Source organism: Cuculus canorus, chromosome 24 (genome assembly GCF_017976375.1).
Source record: "Cuculus canorus isolate bCucCan1 chromosome 24, bCucCan1.pri, whole genome shotgun sequence".
NCBI lineage: Eukaryota > Metazoa > Chordata > Aves > Cuculiformes > Cuculidae > Cuculus > Cuculus canorus.
The window spans coordinates 1,444,780-1,463,116 of NC_071424.1; the positions used below are offsets into that span (position 1 = coordinate 1,444,780).

At 52.3% G+C, this 18,337-nt stretch overlaps 1 protein-coding gene across 4 annotated transcripts; it reads right to left on the bottom strand.

The window, feature by feature from the left end:
* Positions 1 to 8,708: 8,708 nt before the first annotated feature.
* Positions 8,709 to 17,199, bottom strand: C24H1orf116 (chromosome 24 C1orf116 homolog). 4 transcript variants are annotated; one of them, XM_054087854.1, is made up of 5 exons: positions 16,938 to 17,199; positions 16,498 to 16,574; positions 13,521 to 13,657; positions 12,044 to 12,221; positions 8,709 to 11,505 (listed from the first exon to the last, which is right to left on the bottom strand). In XM_054087854.1, exons 1-5 carry the CDS (start codon positions 17,081 to 17,083, stop codon positions 10,274 to 10,276), a joined length of 1,770 nt encoding a protein of 589 aa, XP_053943829.1. In that variant the 5' UTR covers positions 17,084 to 17,199; the 3' UTR covers positions 8,709 to 10,273. The 4 variants fall into 4 exon arrangements, with proteins under 4 accessions (XP_053943829.1, XP_053943830.1, XP_053943832.1 ...); XM_054087855.1 differs by lacking the exon at positions 16,938 to 17,199 and adding an exon at positions 16,697 to 16,931 and having other exon boundaries at positions 8,712 to 11,505; XM_054087857.1 differs by lacking the exon at positions 16,498 to 16,574 and having other exon boundaries at positions 8,714 to 11,505; positions 16,938 to 17,075.
* Positions 17,200 to 18,337: the final 1,138 nt, after the last annotated feature.

The window sequence follows — 18,337 nt, forward strand, 5'->3', positions numbered from 1 at the left end:
GGTTGGACTGGATGAGCTCAGAGGTCTTTCCCAACCTTAATGATTCCATGACTGTATCAAATCATTGCAGCACGGCCTGACTGAGCTGAGCTGCCACGCAGCTAAATACAAGCTGAGAAATTAAGTCGGTGCATCACTACGGTGCAGGGGTTTTACCTGAAAATATCTTTAAGCTCACTCAAGGAGTTGTCATTTTGTGGTGATTAATTTCTCGCTACATTTAATCTTGCTGAATTTTAACCATTGCATACTTCAAGTCTGTCAGCGACCGAGTTGCTTTGCCAGAAGAAAGGCACCATCGTCCATCTCCAAACCCAGAGCTCTGTAAAAGTACAACGGAAGCCCAGGCAGGTTGGAGGCACGTTCATCCCGAGCAGTTACAGTTTGTTCTGGGATAAACCTGCTCGTTGCCTTACAGGGATGTGAAGATATAACTGAGGGATTTGCTCATAAGCACACAATTCCTCCTTTGCACTAAAGCAAATAACCTTAATTGAGAGAAATGTGGATGTGGTGTTACTTCAAAGCTATGCAGGCATCGTCACAGTTGTGTTATGGCGAGGGACTTTGGTTTTCCTTCAAATAAAAATGATTGATGGAAGGAAATCTCTTTTTTGTGACTCTTCTGAGAAGGCCTTGGGCTGGTCCCAGCACCCTGAGCGTCTCCAGGGTCTGCAGGACAACACTCGCTGTGTGAGGAGTGGTGCCTGGTTCCAAGTGCGCAACGGAGAGTGGACACAAATTACTTTGTTCTGACCTGGTGGGGTCCAAAGGTCCTGCTCGTCGCCTCCTGAGCACAGGCGTGTTTTGAAGACAGATTGTGTTTTGAGTAAATCAATCATTGAAGCACTTTGGAATCTCCCTATATGAAGATAAAACGCTGTTAAGCAGCTTTGCTTTCTTTATCACTCTATGATATTGCAGTAGTTGTGGGTTTGCTTGAAAAGACTGCTGTGCCATAAACTTCCCGATATCAATTAGGCTTCCACAGAATTAATCCGTCTAAGGACATTTATTACCTTATCAGTAACAAAGCGATAGGATTGCCCGTGTATTTACAATAGAACGTGATACACAAAGCCGACGGTGGGAAATCATATCACTGCTCAGTGCCCTTTTTTTTCATGCTGCAAGTGTGGCTGAAATGTTGAGTTTGGAAGCCCTGACAAGTCCACTGTCCAGAGAGACCCCATCAAGCGATGCTGAAGGGGAGGCTCCTTCCTTGGAGTGCAGCTCCTTTGGTGCTCAGAGGTGCTTTGCAGATTTGTATTCGAGGGCTCAGGGCAAAGCTGAGCCGATGCCATTCCTGCAGGGCAGAGGTGGGGAGGGGATTCCAAGGGTGAGCTGAGGATCAGAGCTGAGCTGGTGGTCCTTGTCCTGCAGGAAAACCTTATCCTGGAGCAAGGGTGGTTTCCAGCAGCCTGGTCACCCCAGCTTGTCCTTGTTTGGGTGACAACTGGGGAAGGGCAGCACAGCAGCACTGACATTGCAGGAGCCCATGAGCTGATGTGGGGGTAAAGCACGTGGACACCCACCACAGGACAGTGGGGACAGGCAGACCAAGCGCTGCAGAAGTGCAGCTGCCCTCAAGAGACATCAGTTCTGGAGGCAGACCAAAAGGTCTAGGGGTATATTTGTGCCTTGAGTTTGGGAAGCTTTCTGTATGCTCAAAGGTTGTTCTCATAATTGTTTTATTGCTTCCAGTAAGGCAAAGCCTCTCGACCTCCGCAGCATTGTTAATAATTCCTTTTAACTGTGGTACCGGGTTAATTACCTCCTATGTTGCATTCTCTTCTTTTACTAAACTGTTTTTACCACCTGTGAAGCTGTGAAAGGTGAAGACCGCTCTGCTGGGAGAGCACGGGGAGATGGGCTGCATCCCCATCCCTACCAGCCTCAGCCCCAGGTGTGGGTCTGAGCTGGATACGGGAAGGACCATCCCTGTGCATCATTTATTACTGACCTTGAAGGCGAGGGGGGCTGACCTTGCTGCGCCCCAAGGGAGAGCAGCCCGTGTGTGCTGCCAGCAGCAACTCCCTTGCATCCACAGGGTCCTGGGGTGAAGATGTCTTCTGAGGAGCAGCCCTGGCAGCATTTTTCCCCTCTGGGAAGGCTGCGGGGTGCTGGGCTGTGCTCCCCAGGCGTGCACTGCCGCCCCGTGTTGGCGTCACAGCCGTCACCCACTGCGCATCCCTGGGTGGTGACACCACTGCTGTTTGCATGAAGTACTTGGGGAGGTGAGGGTGCAAGAAAAAGGGTGAAGGTCCTGCGCAGGGACGGCTAGGGGAGGGGAACAGAGTCCTCTCTTCATCCCCGGGAGTGGCAGATCATGGAATCATAGAATAGTTCGGGTCGGAAAGGACCTTAAAGATCATCTATCTCCAACCCCAGTGCGATTCCTCGGCTCTGCTTGGCACAGGGGGCTTCTTTCCCAGCTTCGTCCAATCTCTGCTGACCACATCTGTCTTTTCAACCAGAGTAAAAAGGTTGTTCTCCTCAGGGCTGCAGAGTTTGCCCCCGGAGCAGGATGGACCTTCTGTCCCCAAGCCTGCAGGGAGCAGGTTGGGATACCTGCTGCTGGTTTTCTCATGGATCCATTAGCAGGGAGACACCCAGCTGTCCTCAGACCACAGCTGGAAAATGGCTCTTCCAGTGACTTAGGTTGGGTTTTATTTGGATGCTGATTCCAGGCCTCTCTGGGTGTGAGGTGGGACCCGGCTCTGGCTCTGCATTTCCTTCATGTTATTGAAGAAGGCACAAGGCAGCGCCCCGCCGGCAGAAAACAGGGAAATACGAGCACATCGGACACGGATGGACACGCTCCAGGGAAGTCAATCTGGGCAGGAGGAGTTGAAAGTAGAACAGCAGCATCCTGCTGCCAACGGGTCAGCGCTGGGGCTGGTCCCCGTACCCATCACCCTTCCACTCGTGTTGGTGGGTTGCTCGCTGCGGGGGATGCCGGACCCCCCTGGGGTTTGTGCACTCCTGCGATGCCCAAAGGATGCGGGTGTTCAAAGTCTTCTGTGAGCTGCCGGGGTCTGGCATCCCCTGAGCAACTTGCTACTTTCTCAAGCAAATACCAGAGCCCATGTGCAGATAGAAAGGAGCAGAATAACTGGAGAAGTGGGAAAATTGGGCAACCCGCCCCAGGTGTTGCTGTATTTTAGGAAGGGTCCTCCTGCCTCAGCAGGGAGGGATCAAAGGCAGCAACAGGCGCAGCGGGATTGCTGTCAAACGAGATCTCCGGCGAGAAGCCAGTCGGGCCAGGTGCTGCATCCCGAGTTGCTCTGAAGAGCAATGAGGTGGCGAGATATTTTGGGTGGAGGCTGATTGCCTTTGACAGAGATGATTTCAAGGGGTAGGAACAAGCGACCTCTCCTGCGGCAGCACCTCGCGCTGTTTCCTCACCTGTGTGGGGTGGGAGCATTCATCTTAAGGAAGAAATTCTTCACAGTGAGGGTGGGGAGGCCCTGGCCCAGGTTGCCAAGAGAAGTTGTGGCTGCCCCATCCCTGGAGGGGTTCATGGCCAGGTTGGATGGGACCTTGGGCAGCCTGAGCCAGTGGGAGGTGTCCCTGCCCATGGCAGGGGGGTTGGAATTAGATGATCTTTAAGGTCTCTTCCAACTCAAACCATTCTATGATTCTATCTTGGTCCCCCCAGGAGGTCCATGGGTGTCCCAAACCCACTCCTGCTTTTGGATCAGGGACATCTGGGGACCCCATCTCCTTCAAACAAAAAGAGCAAATGAATTCCGCAGGGGCGGCAGCGCTGGGGGCAACAAGGACCACTTTCTCAGCATCATTCACAAAGAGCTGGGAGCGACAGGCAGTTAGGAGTGGGGAGGATGGGTCTGTCGGGGAAGCAGCAATGGCAGCACAAGGAAAGATCTGCTCCTGGAGGAGTACCACTGCCTTGCACCTTCTCCTGTGGCTAAAGGAGAGTTATCTTTCAGATGCATTACGGAATTTATTCTTCCGGACTACACCAGTTAAGGAAGTGTCTCTTCCTTCCCATAAGGAGAATCTCTTCCCTACGAGCAGCCCAAGCGAGCGGCGCCGCAGACACCACATAGCACCAACCCTCTGAGCCCGTGTTTTACCGACGCACAGATGTCAAGGTTGCTGTCAGCGTCTTGTCTGCAGTCAGGAATAAATAGTAACAACCTCTGCTCACTCTGCAGTGCCCGTAGGAGTTAATGATTAAACTCCAGCGAGGGCAGTGCTCTTGGAACGAGTCAGATATGTTATCACTGCACACAGAGCCCTGTGCAAGGAGCAACAGTGACCCTTTCTGTCTCTTGCTGGAATTCAAAGTTAAAGGGAATTTGGAAACAAAGAACAGCTGAGAATGCCAGGAAGGAGGAGCGTACTCGCACCCCTTCCCTGCCAAGGGCGTTTCAGCAGCTCACGGAGCCCAAACAAGGAGTCGCCGTGGCAGAGCCAGAGATGGGGTTTTCAGAGCAGGAATGAGGAACCTTGGATCTAGTTTGGTTTTAAGATAAGAGGTAAATTTGCATCCCTGGCAAGTAAAGCAAAACAAACCCAGCCCAAGGAAAAACCTCGGTCGTTTGAACACAGCAGTAAAAGGTTTGAATGAGTTTGGTGGAGCTCGTCTTTGCTATCTGGGCTTCCTCTACCTGCAGGTTGTTGGCGCTGAGCACTGCACGCATGGGAGCGGCAGGGATAAGGGCTGGGGGTACGGCTGCCTTTTGTCTTTCAACATTCCATTAGAAAAACATATGTAATAGAGAGAAACATAGAGCGTATTGTGTCAAACCCTCTGCTGGGTTGTCCTGAGCGTGGACAGACATCACTCTGGGCATTCCTGCTGTTGATCTGAGCAGAACTTTGATTCACCTGGGGGAGATTCATCTTGGCTCCCCGATCCGGTGGGAGGTGTCTGGAACTGAATGGGCTTTAATGTCCCTTCCAACCCAAACCATTCTATGGATCCGCTGCACAGTCATATTGTAATGGGCTGAGGACAGTCAGGAGGACAATAGTTTACAGGGAATGTTGCTCCCATGCTCGAGAGTCTGCCACGCTGTTTTTTCGTTATTAATAACTGTAAACAGCCGGGGCTTGCCTAGGTTGGTGTAGTTGGAGCGATGCTCCTGTGATGCTCGAGGCTGATGAGCAGTTTGGGCTCAGCCCCGTGCCTGGCCTTGGGGCGGGGGGATCTGGGACAGGGTGACACGAGCTGAACCCCAGCAGCAGTTCAGCCATGCCTGACTCCACAAAGCCTCAGTTTATCATAATTACCAAGAGGCTTGTAGGTTTTCGGCGTGCCTGTGAGGATTATGGCATTGCCCAGAAGTCCCGCTGAAGCAGCAGGCAGTCGCGTTAAACACAGCGCGCGGCTGGATGAGTCCCCACCCCGAGGTGCCGCACCGACCCAGGGTCTGAGTCCCACTGCCTTCCTCCCTGTGTGGCCGTTGATGCTGGTTGGGGCAACAGGAATATGAAATACCATTGCAGTGGCACAGGAACCCTTCCCAGACCTCCTCGCTTTGCCGTGCCCCGCTGGGAATACCACACCGAGCTCCGAAGGGAAGAGAAAAAGGCCCTGGGTGGATTAGGCAAAACATGGGGGTTATCCTGGTGCATTTCTGATGAAGCAGAGAGATGCAATGCCCTGTGAAATAGGGGTAATTTATCCTTCCTTCGTACTGGAGTAGGTGGAGTTGGAGAGGGTCCTCCTCTCCACCTAAATGTGAGCTTCGGCTACTGTTCATTGTACAAACCCCACTGGGACGTGGTTAAACACCCTCAGACATCTACAGTCCTCTCCCAGAGAGCTGGGATGGCTCCAGGGAAACTCTGGGTCTCACAACCCAGACTCAATGTTCTCCAGGTGGAGGTGTGTTGGACCAACAGTAGCCAATTCCATCTCCCCGACCTCCTGCAGGACAGCAGCCTCAAGGCTCCCTGCTGACACCCTCCCCGATGCTGCTGCACGGTGACAAAGTCTGTTATTAAGACGACCAGTTTCTCCTGGAGACGGTGGCCCAGTAGAGCGACGTTCTTTGATATCACCAGGATTCAACAAACCACTGCTCCTGAATTTGATCTTTGTAATGAAAGATGTGCACAAGGATGCTTTTAATTGGGACAGTAGGTCTTGACAGGCTCACGTAGACATGGAAATGATATGTCTGAGCCAGGATGGGACTGATAGTTAAGAAGGAGATGAATAGTCCATGCAAAACGCAAAGCGGAGTGTTTTCTTTGGGTCTTTTCTAACATCACTGCACTCTGTAAACACAGCGTGTATAATCTGCATTAAGGCACTGACGGTACATTTACCATCTTTTCTACTTCTGGACTACTTCCGTCTCTCTTCATGGCTGTTTTCTCAGTTGGGGTCTGCTATGATTTTTACTGTTGGGGCATAAGCCAAGCAAATTTCCCCAGAATTGAGTAGCATAAAGCCTGTTTTCAGAGGTGCCCAGACAAGACTCTCTGAACCCAGCTGGAATTAGATTTTGTTTCTGTTCCTGCTTTCTCCCATCCACCTCCCAGACCCCCCCAAATGCATTAATTAATTGGCACTAATAGGTAGGAGCAGCCTTTCCCTTCAATCCCCAGCAAAGGAGCAGTGGCTGCTGCAGCCCCTGGGCTCAGCTGGGTGGGTGCGGGTGGCTGGAGGAGCACAGCTGTGGCTCGTGGTAGCTCATCTGACAGCCCACCAGCTTTTTCCCCTTATAAAAGAGAGGCTTATCACCCTCCTTGGGCTCCTGCTGGTTTGCCAACAGGGGCTGTTCCAGTGGCTCCTACACCAGGTGATGGTGAGCATCCCACCGGCACTTGGCTGAGGAGCAGCTCCTCGCTGGAGACTCTGCTGGTGAGAGGTGGAGGCTGGGCTGAAGCAAAGGTAAGAATCTTCCTTTGAGTCTATGGATTATGGGTTATACCAGGGCAGGAGAGCTTTGCTCCCTGTGGTCCTCGCTGCCTGTGCTCCAGTGGGCCAGGGCTGGGGAGCAATTATCCAGGTGACTGGAAATGTGAGGCTGCTCCCACAAACGAAGAAGGGGAATATCTGGGGTGGTGTGAGTGAGCCGGCAGGCTGCAACCGGCCTGATGTGCAGACACGCAGCAGGAGAGGTTCCCACCCAGGGCTCCTCCGGCTGCAGACTTTCAAGTGCAAATGATTGACTTTAAAGACAGTGAGAACGCAGAGTAAATGAAAGAGGAGAAGAAACTGCAAGACTCAGCTGTGAGCGAAGGGGTCGGTCCTCTGAAGCTCTTGCATGCTTTAATGCTGCATTTTCGTCCGTGTGCCCTTCTCCGATGACCTCTCCTTTTTACCTACGGTGGATTCCAGCATTTAATGTGGAATCCATTAAGTGCTACTTAATGCTCTGTCTCACTGCACATCACTTGCATAACACAGACCCACGGCTACTGCAGTCTCAGAGAAAATCTCACCTTCTTTATCTATTAAGAAAGGAGGAGAGATTTAAATACCACTGAAAGCATTTTTGGCCTGAAATAGAAGATCAACTTCCTTTAGAACCAGATGGGTTTGGAAACAAATTTCTTGTCTTCCAAATCTTGGCTTGTTTAGTCAGAATCGGGGTGTACTACAGCGTGGCAAAGCTAAGTTGTGATTAGACTTTCCAGCAGAAATCTCACTCGCAGGGATTGCTTATTAAGCTACGATGTGGCGGAGTGATGTTCGTTAACAGGACTTGTCCACATGGCCCAGTTGGTATGAAATGGAAATAAAGGAGAATACATTAAACCAACAGCCACAGGAGATCAGGATCATTCCTCTGTGGATGAGCTCCAGACCTGTGCCTCTCCTCGGGCTGAAGTGCTTCTGCTGCTGCTGAGCTCTCTGGGTTGAATCACTCACCGTGGGCAAGCCCTGTTCCAAAGGCAGGCGTTGCTGTTTAATCCTGCAAGCGCAATATGACATTTTACAGGCTAGCTATGTTTGCAGCCATTAGAAACGAAGGTGTTTGTCCCCTGAGGCTGTGTGACTGCCGGGCTGGGACCTTACGCAAGAGCAGACACATGACTCTGCTTGGCACCACCCTGAGTCAAACCCAACCGCTGATGGAGGGATCCCATCTCGCAGGGGAACACGGCCACCTCTCAGCTCCATGGAGCTTATTTGCGGCGTCTGGGAGTGGTTTCCTAAACCCAAGCTTCTCTTTGTGGCCTCTGCCCTGGGATGCTGGGGAGGAGAGGGATGGGACAGCGTGGATGTGAGCAACTGGTTTGTAAGAGCAGAGAAACCCCTTCCAAGGGAAGGCAGCAGCTTCCCGGGGCTGAGTGGACCAGGTTGCATGGAGGAACCTCAGCTCTGATGGTGTTTATCATGATCCGTTCTTATCAGCACAGGCTCACGCCCAGAGCTCTACGCGTAAGGTGGTGTCTGTGCCTTGCTCAGCTCTCAGTGCCACCAGCCTTAATCCTGACTGGTGTTGATCCCTTCTCCCAAACTACAAGCAATAGGACGAGGGGAAATGGCCTAAAGTTGCAGCAGAGGAGGTTTAGGTTGGATACTAGGAAAAATTTCTTTACTGAAAGAGTGGTTGTAGGCTGCCCAGGGCAGTGGTGGAGTCTCCATCCCTGGAGGGGTTCAAAAAGCATGTGGTCGTGGCCCTTCAGGAGGTGGTTCAGTAGGGATGGTGGGGTTGGGCTAATGATTGGACTTGAATGAGCTTAGAGAGCTTTTCCAGCCTTAATGATCCTATGGCTCTATGAATTAGAGGCCCGGCTCTGGGTTTTGTCATAGGAGCCTGTTTAGTATTCACAACACTGTCTTGAAAAGCTGATTGTACTCCAAGGTCAACGATGAAAACGATTGAATGCAGATTTATCTTAATACTGCAAGCAGTTAATTAACGTCAGTCCATTGTTTAGTGTAATTGCCTCCACAGGTCAGCCCCTCTCTGAAGAAAGCCTGCATCGGTTCCAAATTAAATTGCCTGTTAGGAACAAAGGCGCTTGTTTTATTAGCAGAGGCGCTCGCTGGATGTCCAGCACGGAAAGCCAGGGTTGCAGGAATGATTGTTTTGGTGAAGGAAGTAAAATGATCTTTTCAAGCTAAGCTGTTTGTGTAGCTTCTCAACCAACAGGGCTGCTGTGGGAGGTCTGATGCACTGATGCAGGAGGTGGTGCAGAATGGAGGGGGTCAGCCGGGGCAGCAGCATGTCCCATATCGCCCATCCCAGTCTGGCAATGCTGTGGAAGTCTTTTCATCTGTTTATTGCACTGAAAGCACTTCCACAAAATCCTGCCTCCCGTGGGTCCTGGGTTGCAGGAGACCCCAGCGTCAGGTCCAGACCTCAACATCTGCAACGCCTGCATCCTTAACTCCTCAAGTTAAGACAGACTTGGGTTAAAACTTGCTGTTCATCTTTACCAGAGCAACATAAATCTATACTACGCAGTCATTTTCTGCTCGTACATAAGTTTATTCCAGAAATAAACTATCTTTGTTATAAAAGGGGACAGCACAAGTGTTGACAGCGTCAGCTGGGTCTGGAAGGTGTGAGGGGAGTCTAAAAGGGAGTGAGATGGTGTTGTCTCAGACTTGCATCTCTCCCACTTTGGGCAGCACTTCTGGTTCTGCCACTCGTACGCAATCTGTCGCTTCTTAGCTGTCGCTTCACAATGAACGTGGCTGTTTGTGCGTCCGCTGAGCGCTGGATCTGGGCTGGCAGGGCTGGATGTGGGAGCAGGGGGGTGGTGGAGGAGAGGCAGTGGGGTGTCTGTGCAGCCTCCTGCGTTGGGAGCATTGCTGAGCTCCCGCTGCTCTGACAGTTTTGTACGTGGCAGTGGTTGCTTTTCAGAGGCACTTGCGCGGGGCAGGTGAGTGCTCAGGTCTCGGAGGCTTTGATAAAGTTCACAACCCCTCCCAAAATCCTAAGGAGCAGCAGACTCCTGCAGTTCTTCCCAGAGAGGCTTTATCCACAGCCAACCCCTCTTAAAATAAGCCGAACCCCCAATTTCACAGCTTCCCTCTTGCAATGAATCCCCAAATGTATCAAAGACCTTGTAGAAGACTACGCCCCATCCACATGCTGAGGGATGCTCTATATAAATAGCTCATGTACACCTGCTATATACAAAATCCTATGTACACGTGGCATTATTCAGTGCGAAGCCCTGAATGCCTCTGGTGGTACCACTCCCAAGATGCTGGGGCAGGAGATCACAGCAGAAGATGCTTATGGTTGTGCTGCTGGAGGACAGGCAGTGAAGGCACCTGGATCCAGGATGAAAAGTCCATTTTCCAGCAGCCCCGTCGGCCGTAGAGCTATTCCTTCAGCAGACCGAGCTTCTTCAGTGCCTCTCGACGGTTCTCATCGGTCACGCCTTTGGGGGAAATCTTCACGCTGACGCAGGAGCGAGTTGGCCTGGGGAAACCCGGCAGTGGGTGCGACCGACGCTTGCTGCTCTTCTCCTGCTCCACCTGCTCAGGCTCCTTCAGAGTAGCAAAGTCCTTCCCTGCCCCGAGGGATGCTGGCCGGGGGCGGCTGCTCCTGAGGAAGCTTGGGGCGAGCCGCTCGATGAAAGACATCTTCCCCAAGGAGCTGCTGGTCTTGACGTTCTGTTCCTTGGTGCTGGCCATGTAGCTGCTCAGCCCCACGCCGGAACGCTCCAGGGTGTTGGATTTGAAGGTCATCTGCCGGATACCTGGCACCGACCTCTCCACTGCCTCACAGTGTGCCTTGGGCTCCCCAGGGATGGGAGACGGCACCTCCCTTGGTTGGGTTTGCACAGTAGGTGGAAGGTGGGTGCTGGGCTCCTTCCTGTCCTGTGACAGCCCAAGCTTCTCCAATGCTTCCCGATGGGCTTTCTCCCTCTCCTTGGGGTCAAGGTGCCCTGAATTCACCTTTTCAGTAGCAGCATCACCGGCAGAGCCAGGCTGAGAGCCGGCTGAGGGCAGAGGTGATGCTTTCACCTTCTGGCTGCACTCCGTGGCAAGTGGCACTGGGCTGGTTTTGCTGGTTTTCAGGATAATATTTGGTGGCAGTTTTCGTGGTTTGGGGGCAGTCGGAGGCCCACGCTTAGCGTCAGGGTCCTGAGCGACTTCTTCCAATGTGGATTTTTCTGGCTCGCCCCATGAAGTCCAAGTCTTGGTCTCCTTGGCTGCTTCCCTCTTGGAATCTGAACGACCGCTGCGTGACCACTCGTGGCTCACCTGGTCATCCTGGAAGGGATCTGAAGGTTGGATAATCAAAGATCCCCTGGACTTCATCTGGCTTCTTGCGTTGGCATGGTCAAACCTGTCTTCCTTGGCCATGTCCTGTGAAGTTTTGCCTACAGGCACTGTGTCCTCCACTGTGCGGATAGCTGCTTTGCTGTCAGAAGCTCCGTTTGCTCTTTGTGTATTTGCCGCCGTGATGCCCTTCGGAAGACTGTAATAGCCCGGGCTTGGAATCGCTGCTGGAGCTGAGCTTGAGGAGGCCGAGATGCTCTTGCCACTCTTCTGCTCAGCTGCACGCTGCTGACCTACACTCGGAAGAGGAGCCCCATTTTCCACGTCTAGGCAAAGAGAGAGGTGTGAAGTCACGCACTGCTCCGCAGACACACAGGACACCTTCCTGTTCGCAGAGCACACTTTGTGCCTGCAGAGCCGGTGCAGCCGCGGCAGAGAGCTTGCACCCAGAGCTTACCTTCACCCCAGCTGACACACTGTCGCGGCTAAGAAAGTCAGATAGTTTGGATTTGACAAAGAACGTGATGAACAAAGAGCCTCACTAATCTGTGTAAGCCTGTTCAAAGATGCTCTGCCCTGGAGTTCTGCTGACCTTGCTCGATCCCTGTCAGCAGCTCCTGCACAGGAGACCTGGGAGAACGCAGTCGCTGCCCTGCCTATCTCGCTACCTACAGCCACTTTTCACCGCGGAGTGGTGAAAACAAGCTCTTTCCTCGTCTGCCAACGCACCCCAGTGAGAAAGTCCCTTTGGAAAAGGGCTGGAGCCCCAGGATTTCCCTGCCTGTGGCAGGTGGTTTGCAACTGAACGATCTTTAAGGTCCCTTCTAACCCAAAGCCCCTGTGATTCTGTGATTTCCAGCCTACCCTGGTGAGCAGAGTCTCTCTTGGACCGCATCCCAGGCAGCTTGGAGGGCTCCACGTAGTCAGCGTCATCGGTAGAAACCCCACTGTCTGCTTCTGCATCCAGTGAGCCGATAGTTTCTTCTAAGAACATCAAACACTCTTTTTCTTCCACAGATAGGTAGTCATAACTGTTATCACTCTGGAAAAAAAGAAAGAGAGCAGTGCTGGTAGGAGATGGAGCTGTGTTGTTATTCACAGCTCTGGTGGTTAAGAGGAAGACCTGTGAGAGCTCCTGGCCAGGAGACTTGAGCAGTGACTATTCAAAAATAGGTGATTATTGCTACAGAAACCTAGACAACTGCCTACTAGCACCAGAAGATGGGTTATTCTTAACTTGGAAGCTTGATTCCTACCTTTAATTCCTTAGTTTGCTTTGAAATATGATGGGTAACAGGCGTGGTCTTATTGGTACAGACACCTGAACCTTAGAAACATGTCTAAACATCATAAATGCTGCAGGCTTATCTGGGGGCGGTGGTCCCTCTCCTTGTTCTCCTCTTCATACCCCAGCTTCGAAAGGAGTATGGCGAGATCCCGTTTAGTTTCTGTTGTGTTTCAAGTATCATGAGATACGGTTGCTCTGGAAGTGCTGAGTTAAAAGAGGATACATGTGCTGTGTCGAGAATAAAACTGCAGCGCAGTAAAGGATGGAATGTGCACCAGGTCAACAAGCGTGGAAAAGAAATTGTCCCAGGTGGAGTTGTTTTGCAAGGAGACACCTATCCAAATCTTTTATCATGCAATATCGCAACCAGTTTTTCCATCCCTAATAAATTTCAGAGGGTTTGGTTCTGGTTTGCAATACATCAAATGGAAAACCTGTTCAGGACCGAGTGCTGCGCTAGCACGTATCAATTATGCTCCACGTCAGACAGGATGTAATTAGTGCATCAATCTTGGAATCAGTGTTTGGGGACAAACAAGCTTTAATGGACAGATAGTGGAAAAATTACACATCTACACCCATGGCCCAATCTCATCTCTGCCTTAACAAGGGAATTAATCTCTTGTCAGCCGGGAGGAGCGCGGCTCGCTGTCTCTTCCAGGTGAAGTCACTCCTGTTGGAGCCAGTCTGACCCAGTTATCGGACCGGGGATCAGGCAGGCTCCTCCTGCCCAGTGCCTTCTCTCTCTGCCTCTGCATCTTCAGGCGATGCAGGAGCTGCTGGGCTCTCGCTGTCGTTCCCCCAAGGAGCTTAGGCTCCTGATTGCTGCCACACGCGTGGCAGGAGGGAAAGTCTGGGGGTGCTTCAGGGCAGGAATTAACTCTGTCCTTGCGCTGCTCTTAGCAAGCTGCTGTTTCATGTCCCCCAGGTGCTTCCAAAGCATCCACAGAGAGATGCTTTGAGCGGAGATCTGACTAAAATCCTTCCTCAGCCACTGAAAGGGGCAAATCGAGCCCCTGCCGTGCCCGGGCTGGGTGCAAAGGGGTTACTTACACGCTGCGAGTCGTTGGAGGCCGTGCTGACCATGCTGTCCCAGCTGCCAGAGTTGCAGCCAGCCATCCCCAGCCCCAGCTCCTTCCTGGGCATATCACAGGCTGCCGCAGCGTCCGGCGCGAGGGGCGATATCCCGGCTGAAGCAGAAGAAAGGAGAGGCGTTAAGCTGTGAGACCCATGAGGTGATGGATGCAAGCGTGCTGGACTGTAGGCTGCTCTCTCCAGGAGAAGGGGCAGCTGGGCTTTGCTAAAGCATCCTTGGAACTGAAGTTTTCCCTAAGAGGAAGCTCTGGACTGCCCATCCATGGCCATCTCATGACGGTGGTGGTTTAATTGTCTCTGAGGTGTGAATGAGATGGTACCTGAGTGAAGGAAGAGCCTATAAGCCCGGTTCAGCCTCGGAGCTCGGCAGCAGTGATGCTGTCCCAGTGGTTCTAGCCCAGCTCTGCCTCGCCGACCTCTTCCCTCCTCCACCCCTGTTGCTGCCAGCTACGCAGCTGAAGTTCTCTCAAACTTCTCAACACGCTGACCCGAAACACTGCTGTTTAGTCACAGCCTCGCTCCGCTTTGAGCTTCCTCCTGGCAAAGAGCTTCCTCTGCCACCTTTCCTCGGGGCCCACGGAGGTGTCGTGGCTGCGGGGAGGTGCCCCTGCACCTCCAGGGTGTGCCTGGGTGTGTTTGGGCACATGCTTAGCATAGCTCGCAGGGAGCTGTGCCCAGCCTGCAGCCACGCGCTCTGTCTCCATCCAGCCCAGAGGGGTTGCAATCAGCACCCCAATATCTATCTGCAGCGATGCAGTCGGTGCCTCCAGCTCCGGAGGGACCAGGACGCGGTGGCAGCTGCTTGACAAACCACCTGCCCTCAGCGAGACCCTCCTGAGCGTGGAGGGGTCAGTTATGCTCGCAGGGTGTGCAGCCAAGAGAGCTCTGCTGCCTGCGGCGAGAGGCTGGGGAGCCTGCAAAAGGCATAATTACTTATGCATATAAAGCATTAACCTCCCCAAAGTTACTGACACCACCAATTAAGTGTTTTCTTCATGCACACCACCCATTCTTCGGGAGAGGAGAACTGGGCTAATGAGAGCAGCAAAAACAAACGCCCCCTCCAACACACACGGACCCACGCAAGAGGATTTGCTCGTCGGGAGACAGAGGAGCTTTTTGTGCTGTAACCTGGCCGTGACACGCAGAGGCACACTGCTGCTTTTTTTTTTTCCCTTGTAGCAGGATCAGGGAATTAGATCTGGCGATAAGCGAGCAGAACTGGCTGCTTGTTCAGAGGGTTAGACCCTGAAAGAATTCCTTTGTAATTGGAATACGCCGCAAAAATCAGATTTCACCACCCACGCCCTGAGAGATCAAATCCTTCCATGCAGGAGGAGTTTCATATTTCAGTCTCAGCTTTGGATTATTTACTGCTAAATTATAGTAAGTGTTGGTTTTGGAGCAGCAGTACCCTCGATTGTTTGAATTTGGTCAGCTTTCTAGCCGGAGATTTTAGCTGTCAGAAGCAGAGACACCACCTGAGTTTAAGGGGGTTTGGTCTTCTACAAGCTGTGCGGTTTTGCTGTACACCCACAGGTTAAAAAAACATTAATGAGAGTTAATTCCAAGCAGCGAGAGGTGACTGCCTCCTCGGTCAGCATTGCTGCAACGCTCCTCACTGCCTGCCGCGCAGATTTGAGAGAGCAAAACACTCCTGGGGAAGTGAAAGTCTTGCTCAAACTTGGCCCCCGCAGCCGGTGGGAGGCAGCGGCTCCCGAGCAGCAGCCTGGCCCAGCTCTAATTAGGGGTCTCGACAGAGCTAATTTCTCCGTGAGGATGCCCACCATCGTCAGCCCATGGGAAGAAATCATTTCCTCTTGTTCAAACAGCATTTGCAGAAAAAGAAAGCAGCTGCCATGGCTTTGGCACCCGCTGAGCCTCAGCTCACGGGAGGAGGCAAAGTTCAGCCCAGAGCTCGTTCAAGGCTGGAGAGGATCTACGCAGAAACAAGAAGTTCATTTTCCTGCCCCTGGTTCTCTGATGCGATTAGGGCTCTAATGCATTCATCCGACTTGGGAAAGGAGGAAAACCAGCGTCGAAAAATCACAGTTTTATGATTCAGAAGGATTTTCCTGTTCCTTCCTTTTGCTGAACAAAGCAGCAGTTCAGCCACAAACTAAAACATGAGCAAGCACTTAAATTTAAAGTCATGGGACTCGAAAAGCTGTTTCTCAGTGGTAAAAATGCCTTTAGAAGAAGCAATTGTTTTAGTCTAAAATAACACGCCAGTTCATGCCGCTTTTGTGACAGCTGCCCTAACTGTCCTTTACAAAGCTGACCGAGCTCTCGGACATCAAAGAGGTGCTGGGTAGCAATTAATGCTGATTGCATTATAGAAAGAGGCTACTTTCTTTAGAGCCTGGTCCTGCTACCAGCGCTCTATCCTGGCTCTCCAGAAATGGTGAAGAACCCCAACGTTTTTGCTAAGGCAGAGCAGCCCTACTCCACCTGCCTTACACCTGCCAGCGAAAGGGCTTCGTCCTGGCCAGCTTCAAACGCAAAACAAAGCAAAACATGGCTTGCAGACACCATCCCAGCTGCTCCCGCCGCAGCGGGACTGATCCAACCTCAGAGTGAAAGGAGGCGATGGCAGCAGATCCATGGTTCCTCCGAGTCAAACAAGTAAACCAAGTGCACAGAGCGGTTGCCTGAGCTGTTTGGTGTCCTCAGCACGAGTTTTCCCAGCCTCTCTGCTGGAAGCTGCTGATCCCCCCCAGCTTCCCTCCTGCCACCACCTTCAAACCACCTCGTCCACCTTCGCTGGTGCCACCTCCTGGGATACCTCCACCACACTGTCCCCTTCCAAAGCAAAGCACATCCACAGCCCCGTGTCTCACCCAGAGAGAGGTGCTCAGCCCATTCAGCAGGAAAAGGACAGAAAGCAGAGAACGAGAAGGAATAGAGATTATTATTATTTTTCTTTTTCTTTTACCAGGACGTCCGTCGTTCTGCGCTGCCCAAATCCTCGTCCCTGCCGTGCCTATCCCAGGACTTCTTTGCTTTGCTGGGCTAACCAAACAGAGCCGGGTTACACATTAACTCACCTCCCCGGCAGAGATAAGGCGGCGCGGGTGCTCGGCGGGTGGGTGCTCAGCAGGTAGACACTTGCAGGTGAGCCCCCAGCCCCTCACCTGCTGCCTGCTGCACCGGGGTGAGAGAAACTCATCTCGCACCCGTGCAAGACGGGTTTCCTACCACACAGCCAAACCCCTGAAGCGCCTTCATGTCCTAACCCGAAGTGGTTGGGTCCCTGCGTGCCGTGCTCCCGAGCAGCTCTGCTGGGAGCCAGCGCGGGGCAGGCAGAGGCAGGAGGCAGCACCGGTGCCCGGGAGGCTGCGGGCAGCTCTGCTCGGTACCACCCAGCTCACTCACTTCCCGGCTTGGCTGGTGTCCTCTGATGTCCTCAGCACGGGTTTCACTGGAGACTCCTTAATCCGCCAGCCTGTTCTGCAGCATAGCTGCTCGCTGACATGCGGAGGAGCCGAACGCAGAGCCCTGACCAAAGCGCCTTTGTACATAGTAATTAAGCCCTTTTGCTGGGCGTTCGCGCCGTGTGCTGCTGAACGCGATACCTCACAACAGGTTTATTCTCTTTGGCGGTTTAGTGCAGGAGGTCCATCAGCTCAGGGTAGGACCTGGTTCCTTCTTGGCTCTGAACCCACAGATCGGTGGTAATTGCATATCCCCAGAGCTTTCACAGAGAGCGAAGGTTTGCTGCCTGTTGCCGTGTGCTGTAAGGAGATTCTTGTAAAGATGAGTAAAAAGCCATTTTAGAAGGGAAGATCCATCACTGAGCTTTATTTGATGAGTTGGACTCTATGATCCTTGTGGGTCCGTTCCCACTCGGGACATTCCATGACCCTAGGACTCTGTGTGCTAGAGGAGGGGGGTGCACGCTCTGGGGTTTGTTCTGCCCCGTGCAGCACTGGGTGATGCTGACCCCCAGCATCCCGTCTGCCCCGGTGGGGCTGCAGAAGCAGCTGAAATAACTGCAGTGACTCATTCTTACCCTGAGTTTGGGCTCTTCTATTAAAATTACAGCTTTCCTCTGATATCCAATGCTTTGGCCATTGATTCCCCTCTCGCAGCCCCAACACAGGCTTGTGTCTGCTGTGCAAGGGGCTCCTCACCAAACAACAAATAAACAAGCAGAAACCCTGCAGCGAACTTCCAGAAATGATACAGCCACTATAAACATTCAAGTTTTTGTGTTTCAATGACTCTTATTTGTTGTTTTAGGTTGGTTTTGTTGTTTTTTTTTAGAAAAAGGCTGTGTTGCAATGCGTGTTCCCTGCTGCAGAGAACAGGGAAGTGGAAACATCAGCTATTTAAAGCCATAGTATAGGATGGGGAGAAAACTGATGAGCCAGGAAGCACAAAGGTTCCCATCAGCATTGCTGAGCCCCAGCCGTGCACTGTTACGAAAGGGACAGTGTGTGCTGAAGAGCAAATCAACAAAGCGGAGGCTCTCGGGAACCCCAGGCAGCCTTGCTCTCCCACGCTGGCCTGCAGCACAGGGAAGAGATGCGGATGCGGTGCATTCGGAGCAGCAATTCCAGCCAGCGCTTGCAGACCCGCGTGTAGGACTTAGTGCAGGAGATTCTGGGAGGGTTAACTGCTGTTGGGCTGAATGGTGCACCAGTTTAGATTCCTGCTGGGTTTGTAAAGTAGCGCTTAGTTCTGAGCCTGCTTTAAAGGAGCGAGCAAATCAAAGCCAGAGCTATTTTCTTCTTGTACATGCAAAGAGTATGACCGAGGAGCCCCTCTAGGAC